Source organism: Melospiza melodia, chromosome 9 (assembly GCF_035770615.1).
Source record: "Melospiza melodia melodia isolate bMelMel2 chromosome 9, bMelMel2.pri, whole genome shotgun sequence".
NCBI classification, from domain to species: Eukaryota; Metazoa; Chordata; class Aves; order Passeriformes; family Passerellidae; genus Melospiza; species Melospiza melodia.
Genome location: NC_086202.1, coordinates 32,222,430 through 32,231,909, shown reverse-complemented (window position 1 = coordinate 32,231,909; position 9,480 = coordinate 32,222,430). Strand labels below are relative to the sequence as shown.

Sequence of the window (9,480 nt, the reverse complement as noted above, 5' to 3'; positions counted from 1 at the left end):
GAAATGCCACTTTAAGATCTGGCTTGGAAACAGCCAAACAAGCAGAAGAACCCCAGAATCACCTGCTTGACCTGTCCTGAGAGTGGACTTGATGATCTCAAAGGGCCTTTCCAGCCTCAACAATCCTGATTCTATAAGGAAAATGCATCTCCTTGTCAATGTAAAGCTACCTCAGGAAAAGAATTCTCAGGTGTGACTCAGGTCTCATTATGCAGCAGATGCAACATTACCTCATTTACAAGGTGAATTTTTAATTAAGTTCTCTTGGAGATGAAATAGAATCCCAGGATGGTTTGGGTGGGAGGGGACCTCAGAGCTCATCCAGTCCCATGGCAGGGACACTTCCACTGTCCCAGGCTGCTCCAAGGTCCCAAATCCAGCCTGGCCTTGGGCACTGCCAGGGATGCAGGGATCCCTGCTGGATCCAGCTGCTCTGGACACCCTGTGCCAGGGAAGGATTTCTTCCCAGTATCCCTTTGGCAGTGGGAATCCATTCCCCTTTTCCTTGTCATTAGTGCACCTCTCCTGCAGCTTCTCAAGCACAGGGGACAGGCACCACCACACTGCCTGCGTGGTTTGATGCCCCAGGAGGTGCCCCTGCCCCTCAGCAGGACACCACAGTGAGGGTTTGATATCCCTGCACACATCTGGAGCTCCACTGCTGCCCTGGTCAAACCTCTGGAACACAGCAGCCTTTGGAGCTGCAGCTCCTTCCAATCCCTGGATGCACCCCTGGCTCCAAATTCCACAGCTTTACAACGTCTCAGCTGTTTGCCAAGCTCAGAGCACTGCAATAAAACACCCACACAGTGACAAGAATGAGACTTTAATCAGTTTTAAGTGGAGTTTTAACACTAAGAGATAAAGGGTTGTTAAACACAATAACAAACGGACATCTGATTTGTATGAGGCATTATCCTGTACATGTCATACTTGGTTTTTGTGTATTCTCAGTTACACACAGAGCCACTGTTGCACAGCACAATAGTATTTGAAGAGGCTGAATCAGAGTAAGGCTGCTTAACAGACTGATTTTTTTTTTTTTCTTTTAGTATCTATATATATATATGCTATATGAAAACAGACTGGAAAATTTGAAGTGGCAGAGAAAGGCAGCTCTGCCAGAACGCTGCAGTTGGAGCCCCTTTTAGTGCACAGTCCCACCCCATCCATCTGCATGCACGACACTTTCCAACAGTATTGAGAAGGTAAACGAGGCACTTCGTGGCAACCACAGGCATCGTTAACATATTGCACACATTTGCTAGCACTAAACATGGAACTTGCACACCAGCATCCTCTTTTTGGATTATTTCAAGGTGGTTTTTTTTTTTTTGTTGTTGTTTTGTTTTGAATTTGGAAAGTTAATTTCGATGCTGCATGTAAACTCCACTTCAGTTTACAATGTGTGCCCCGGGGAGGAATCTGGAGGCTGATTTTGCACAGCTGCCCTGGAGGAGCTGTGGCAAAGATTTCCACTGGGGCTGCCCAAGCCCAGGGGATGCTTCAGGGCCTTTACAGTTAAGCTCTTACCAAAGTGATGCCTTCAAGTAGTTTCAGACACGTAAGCTCTTGCACATCCCAACAGGCTGAAGCCTACAGTCTGGAAACTCAAGGAAAGATTACCTACAGAATGCAGCTCAAGCTAATTATGAATACTGTCATAAATAAAGTTTTAGTAAGGACTCAAAAACCTTTCAGTCATAGCAATTCTTGTCAACTTCTATGGGGGTGGTAACTGAAATAAAGTATAGGAGAGTATGTATAATATATATTTATATATATAATATATATATATATAATGCCATTTTTCCATTTCCAATGACTACACCATAAAATGTAAGCAAGGCTTCTCAAAGACGTCGAAACATTAACAAAAAATTAAAAACCAAAAAAACAAAAAAAAACCCAAAAACCCTCATTCCAACCTTCACATTCCAAAGGAAAAAGAACAGTGCAAAAGCCCATCCTTGCGTCCTGATTCCCGATCCGGCGTCACCGACTGGAGCTGCACCATCCAATCCTGATTATCCAAAGTGGGACACGCAGCACTGCCAAGATGCCAACTCTACCCAAGCAGAGCACTCGGCTTGATTTAAGCACAAGACAACTTTCAACTGTTATAAACCAGACAGGGTGAAAACACGATTGGAAGGGTAAGAGTTAAAATTCCTGTTCCCAAGGGAAAACCACCTCCTGCTCGTCACAATGAGCACTGAGCCTTGATCCATTAAAGTCTAATTAAACCTGTAAGTCAGAACGTATTACCAGCTTTGTTACAAGTTAGAATCGTGAATCTGAGGAGCAGAATTGACCAACAGAAACCAGGTAAGAAAAAAAAATAATTCTTTAAAAGCCCTTTACACCTCGGTTCACCAATTGTAATTAGTGGAAGTCCTGCCTTGTGTGGTTCAAATTCCAACCATTAATGCTGCTGTGCAGGGCTCTGACAGATCCCATTCAGAATTCTGGCTGAGAACACAGCTCATGAACTTCCATGTCAGCACCAAGAAGTTAATTAAGCGAGGGAATGTGTGTAGTACACCCTAAAAAAAGCATCAATTTGGGGTCAGCTGTTCATGGCCCATTCCCATCTGGATGTGCCAGCAGCTGGACTCCTGAGCCACCCAATCATCCACCAGAAGCCAACTTTGAGCCCTACCCTAGGAACAAATAATCCAACACTGCCACTTGGCTTAGAAAAACAAGGTTGGGTGGGTTGAGAGGGGTTGTTTTTGACAGTAATGTATTTGGGACAAGTTCTGCTTTTTAATCTTCATTTACAGCGTTGAGAATTTACTGCAACGCTGGTTTCCTGTCTCTGGTGTGTAATGTCCGTTTTTTAAACATTTTTTAAACATTGCAGGTAATGAGTATTCAAGTAAAATTCCCTAACAGTTAATGACTTTTTTTTTTTCTCTTAAAAAAAAAAAAAGTGTGCAAAACTGCAAAACTCATTGTAATAGAATGTGTAAGGTCAAAGGGGTGGAACGGCTGACAGAGGTTTGATTGAATAAATGCATCAGAAATCTTCCAAACAAACACTAACCTGGAGAATCTCCAATGACATTTCCTGTGCACCATTACAAAATCTTTTTATATTCATGAGAGGGAAAAAAAAATAAAGCTTGCAAGGCAGCACATGAAGTATTCACAGCAGGAATATGATTGAAAAACTACTAATATAAATGTAAGATGTTGACTGATGTTTTTGCACTAAGAGCATCTGACTTTTAGCACTGGCCTTGATTACACAGGAGATGGAGCAGCCACTACAATTCAGAAAAAAATCCCAATAAGTCATTGTCTAATTTTGTAACCATTTTGTTTCAAGCTCTTACTTTAGTTGATAGCCTCCACATTTGTATGGTTAAGTCATTGTTGCTGTGTTTCCTTTTGCTGTTTTTTTGTTTGTTTGTTTTGTTTCTCGTGACCCCAATTCCTTGTCTCCCTTCATAGCGCGGGTCTCGTGGGTGTCGTGAAGGTTCATTCCTGTACCCCTAGACAGAATCACTCTCTCTAGCTGCCTTTTCTAGCACCATTACACTTTTAAAAAAATGAAAAATGCACAAACAACAAGCAGTGACAGCGGCGACTCCTCACCCATTGTCCCGGATGAATTAGGGCAGCATGCTGAGGAAAGGTGCATGGAACAGCCGGACACGGTACACAGGCCACGCTCCTCTCCGAGCATCACCTTCCAGCCCCCATCCAAAAAACATGCATTAGAATGTAGGAAAAACCTTCTAGAAACATCTCTTAGCCAACTGCAGACTTTTCTGTTGCCACACAAGTGCAAAAAAAGGGGCAGGATGTGAACCTGTAAATATTTTTTTTTTCTTTTCGGTTTTTGAAACTTCGGTTGGTGACAGAACACAAAAGGAAAAATTCCTACGCATACACATTAGGTCTGTCTCCACTTTTATAAAACTGGAATAAAATGGGAAAGTGCCATGTTTATAGTTCCTAATTGAAGTTTTAATGTCCTTTGACACAAAAAGGTATATACATAAGAGCTACGTAACCTTTCTTTAACCCCCCCGACTGGACAAGTGTCAAACCCTGTAGATTTGTAGGGCAAAACAAGATTGGTCAGGAAAGAATTGTTCCTATAACTGGTAATCTGACACTATGTCCTTTTGCCATTTAGAAAGGTCCTCTTTTTTTTTTTTCAGTTTATTCAAGTTTGTCTGTCTTCATGTTTTTTTTTGTTTTTGTATGGTTCTTTTTTATCTCTGATAAAAAAAATATTCAGACTTTTGTAATCTGCGTATGCTGATCTTCATCAAAAGGTTCATTCTCTGGATCAGAGTCAGTGGTGTCAGAGTATCTATAATGATCAGGTTCATTGTCACTAACATCTGGTGTTACAGAAGTTGAACTGCTAGCCTCTGGATTTGATGGCTCTTCTACTGTTTTTGTGAAAAATAGCTTCACCTGGGGAAGGAAAAAACAACATTTAAAAAGGGAACCCGGATTTAACTGAGCAATATTTTAACAGCACAGGTCCTGGCTACCCTGAGTCACACCCCTGCTCCTCTCCCCAGAGAGAGGTTTGCCAGCCTCTCAATTCCACCCTGGCAAAGCAGCAGGGTTTTCCAGCCCAGCTGCAGGACAGCCCAGCACACCCTCCTGCCTTCCCCACCTCCCAGAGCACCAGAGATTGCAGCAAGAGAGCACAGCAATGAACAAAACCCTCTCTAATGGGTGACTCCTGTGTGGGAAGTCTGATCCAAGCAATACTCCAAGCTATGACCATCACCTTCAAGTGAGCTCTGGCTGATGTTTTATGAGGAAGTCAGAAAATGCTGCAATTCTTACAAATGCCTTTTAACGTTTAAAACACTGCTGGCAATGGCTCATACTCCCCAGAGCTAAAGTGCCAGGGTAAGTAAGGCATTCCCAGAATGCCAGGACAGCTGGGCTTGCAGAGACCTCTGGAGATGATCCAGTCCTAGCCCCTGCCCAGGCACAGGAGCACCTCCAGTTGAGCTGGGATGAATCCAGAGAGGGAGACTCCACACCCTGCCCAGGCAGCTGCTCCCGGGCTCTGCACACTCATGGGAAGAAGTTCTTCCTTGTGTTGAGGTGGAATTTGTGTTTAATTTATGGCCTTTGCTTCTCACCCTGTCACTGGAGCAGTGACAAACAGAGCCTGGCACCCTCTGCCACCCCATAGAGATGTCTGTGTGGATTGTTGGGATCCCCCTCAGCCTTCCCTGCTCCAGACTGACCAGGCCCAGCCCCTCTCCTCATCAGAGAGATGCTCCAGAGCCCAAATCATCACTGTGGCCTCTTCTGGACCCTCTCCAGCATCTCCTTGTCCTTTTTGAGCTGCAGAGCCCACAGCTGGACACAGCACTCCAGGTGTGCCTCACTGGGCAGGGCAGAGGGGCTGGATCCCTCCCTGACCTGCTGGCCATGCCCTTCCTGATGTCCCCAGGACCATGGAAAGTTCTTCCTCATGTTGAGGTGCAACTTGTGATGTATGGCCCCTGCTCCTCATCCTGTCACTGGCACCACCTCTGCCAGCCCCTGGAGATGTCTGTGTGGATTGCTGGGATCCCCCTCAGCCTTCCCTGCTCCAGACTGACCAGGCCCAGCTCCTCTCCTCATCAGAGAGATGCTGCAGCCCCCAGATCATCCTTGTGTCCCCCTGTGCTTCCCATGGAACAGGCACAGCTGCAAACCAGCTCAGGAGCTCAGTGTGCCCAGCCCACAGCTCAGGCAGGGAAGATGGCACCTGGTCAGAGCTCTGCCAACCTCTGATGGCTTTGACAAACATGGAACAACCTGAAGACTTCAACCCCAGCCTCTCAACATGCATCAACTCCCCAAAAAGCAGACAAAAGCACAAAGCTCAAAGCTTTGCTAATTGATGGCAATACCAACACATGAACTCAGCTTCTACACAGCAGTTTCACATGGTCCCTCCAAAGGCAAGACAAACAAATCATGCAGCTTTTCAGCTTTGTTCACACATAAAATATACTGACCTTGAAGTTTGGAGAGAAATATCTGTTGGCTTTGTCTTTATTTGCTTTGTCTAGATCGTTTTTTGTTAATGTAAGGATTAAATATTCCTTATCATTATCTGAGCGCTCTGTACTGAAAATACCATCGAGTTCCTGATCTGCAACTAGACTTCCATTTTCTACTTTGTCTGAATTTTCATCCAGTCCTATGAAGAATGTATTTACCCAAAAGTGAAACATTTTGTCCTGGGGGAGGAAGAAGACAGAAAACAAGCTGGTTTTAGTATTCACTAATGGCACGTTAATTAGACTGCTATCAGCATCTGGTCAAAAACAGATTTGGAGTATCAGGCAAAACTTGCTTGGACAACAGTATGGCATTTGTTACATTGCATGCAAAGACATTTTCACCACATCTCCTGGACACAACACAAAAATCTGCATTCATCAAGCTCAACTTTTACCAATTAAGCTTTTAGAAGTCACTCAGAGAGCTAAGCTTAAAACTATCATACCTGCAATAAAAGCAGACGGTAATAAATTCAATAAACTTAAACTTACAATCACAAGGCATAAATAGATTTTTTTTTTGCTCACAACTTGCCAAGCAATTCCTAAACCCAAGAAATAACCTGTGTGAACCAGCTGAGGTGAGTAATACTGAATCTCCCCTGTAACAGAAAGCTTCTCTTGTTTTTATACAGAAATAGCTACAACTGAGCAAAACCACAAATCAGCCAAGGATTCTTGGGTGCTTTGCTGAGCAGCACTGAGAGCAAGGCAGAGCCAGTGCCTGCTGGCCAGCAGGAAGGTTTTAGGGACAAGCCAAGGCAGCTGAAGGATGTTCAGCCCAAGCAGAACTTGACAGATGACCTTGAGCAGTTTGAGTCCCCCCTCTGCCACAGCCCTAACTGCACCACAGGTCCTGTACCACAGATCCTGAACATTTCTGCCAGCCCTGAGCTGCTGTTTCCAAGGGCAGCTCTCCCTGGCACACCAAACTCTGACACTGGCACAAGGTCAGCTCTCCTTGCCACACCAAACCTCTCCCTCTGACACTGAGCTACCTCCACTTGCTCTTTACACAAAAAATCTTCTCTGTGACTCTGATGTGCCTTTTCAGGCTCAAGATCCAAGGTGTAAATGGTCAATTCTTCCCACAAGGGTCAGTATTGCTGCTCAAGCTGCAGGGAAAGGAAGCCACTGCAGAACCTAACATTCCTGGGTATTACACAGAACACAAACTCACTCCTTCTGAGCTAACTCACATATTTTGGTTTACCAAGGAGCTCTCATTCCAGTTTCTTACTGGAAAATTCACATCCTGCCCTATCTTCCCATTCATCTCTGCTGGTAAGGATGCAGGGGGGAAATCAGAGGTGGAACAGAAGTGGTTCCAGTGTGTGTGACACAGGCAGGCCTCCTGCTGAAGGCACTTTGGCACCAGCAAAATACCACAGGATTTTCCTGAGCCAATGAAAGAAGGCAGGGAGGAGCTGGACTACTTAACTCACACTCATCCTCCTCAAAAATTTATTTCAGCAGGATACTGGGAATTCACAAGTGTCCCTCTCTGCCAAAGGTCAGCAGACTCATTTTCAGTATTTTAGGTAAAGCCTACAAACCGCTTCCAGCTTGTCTGCATTTCTGTAAGCACCTGAGAGACTCCAGGACAGAAATTAAAAATCCAGCCAGGAACACTTCTGGTAGCTGAGTTCCCCACTTCTCTCCAGCACTTTGGGAATCAAATCTAGCAAATGAGTTGTTTGGGGAGTCTAAGAGATGTTTCCCAGCGCCACTGAGTCCCTCCAAGCCACCCCACTCTGAAGAAGCCTTGCTGGAGCCCTTCCATGGGAGGCAGCAGTTAGCAGGTTCTTGCTTACACATTTCACACCCTCCTCTTTCCCCAAGAAAAGCCTTAAAAATGCCCTGCCTGGGTCTGGGGTTGAGGATGAATATCCTGGCTTCACTCTGCTGATATCTCTGTCCCAGAGGAAGAAGCAGCAGACAAAATCTCTGTGAAGACCAGCTCAGGGTACCCCAAGCCAGGTTTCTCCTCAGCCACACAGTGAGTCCCTCAGAAAGAACTCCAGAGAGGTGAGAGGTTCACTCCTGCTCGGGTCACAGCAGAGACAAGCAGCACTTTGCTGCTGAAACCCCTCTGGTGCCACAGGAGAGGCCCCTGGGTGGGATCAATGCCAGCAGCAGGCACACTTCTGTTGTGCCTCACCTTCAGTTCCATGAGTGCAGAACCAGGAGGGATTTACTTGGAACTTTAAGGGCTGGGGGGACTCACAAACCTCTCCCTAGACAGCTTTTAATCTCTGTTCCTTGGGACAAATTTGCAGAGGTCCTCAGGGACTCAAACTAAACACTACAACTCAGCTGAGCTGGTCATTTCTCCTTTTATCTCCCTCCAGCTTTTTAAAACATCAAGTTGTTTTCCTTTCCTTCCCACTGCACAACTTAATTAGCCTAATAAACTGAGTTCATGGGTCTTGGAACATGGCATGGCCACTCAAATTAAGGGAAGTCTTGGTCATGTTTTTTGGAATTAGTTCTTAAGGCTGATAAGTGTGTCACTGTTTTCACTGAAGAGCAAATCCATTATTCAAAGTGAGGATTTAGCTGAAGCATCAGGACCCAAGATATTTCACGAGAGACAAGGAGGAAAGATGATGTAATATGGGCCAAAGATAGGAATTTTAAAAATCAAGGCATGAACTGAACTCAGGCTTTATATAGCAAATCAAAATACCAGACCAAGTGCTCACATAACACAAGTTAATGAATAGACTTCTGAAAAAAAAAAAAAGTATTAGAGACTGTTTTTCAATGTGTTTTGCTTCACTTCCAGTTACATCACAGACATCTGTCTTAAAAAAAAAAAAAAACCACAGATGTACTTCTTCCCATAACCAAATCTGTGCCATTAATCTCCAGTGCAGTATCAGCTGAGACAGAGGCTGATTTAATCCCACAATGCTTGTCCCCACCTTGTGCAGTGTCTCAGAGTGACAGAAAAACACTTTCCACTCTAGAGCTGCTCTCTGGCTGCAGACTGGGGTCCAAATCCAAGATTTAAGCATCAATCAGGAGTTCCCATGTCCTGCTGAGAGTTGAATTTTGCAGAGAGATCCCCAGGCAGTCCCAGTGACTCTGCAGCACCCGCTGAGGGGCTGGGGATGCTCTCCAAGAATGGGATCTTGGTTCAGCCTGTTCCCCTGATGGAACTTCCTGTACCATTTTGCAGATCAACACTGAGTCCTTCTGACATTTTCAGAGTTCATTCCTCAGTGTTTGCTAAACAGCAACTGCCCAAAGTCTTGCTGAACTCTGCAGCAGAACTTATCTCCAGGCTTGAGAGATGAAATGCAACTGCTCAAACAATGCTGTCAGCCCTCCCACGCTGGAGTCTGGGGACAAAACACCACTGACTCTCACAAATTAAACCCACATCAACATTTCCCTCTCATTTCTACTGGGAGGACTCCCAAAAAAAGGT

At 44.9% G+C, this 9,480-nt stretch overlaps 1 protein-coding gene across 1 annotated transcript in view; it reads right to left on the bottom strand.

The window, feature by feature from the left end:
• Window positions 1–810: 810 nt before the first annotated feature.
• Window positions 811–9,480, bottom strand: part of PTEN (phosphatase and tensin homolog) — a 54,987-nt gene continuing 46,317 nt past the window's right edge. Inside the window, exons 8-9 of the mRNA XM_063164095.1 lie at window positions 5,997–6,221; window positions 811–4,437 (exon numbers count right to left, since the gene is read on the bottom strand). Coding sequence (XP_063020165.1) covers window positions 4,252–4,437; window positions 5,997–6,221 — 411 coding nt within the window. The 3' untranslated portion in view covers window positions 811–4,251. The remainder of the gene's footprint in view (window positions 4,438–5,996; window positions 6,222–9,480) is intronic.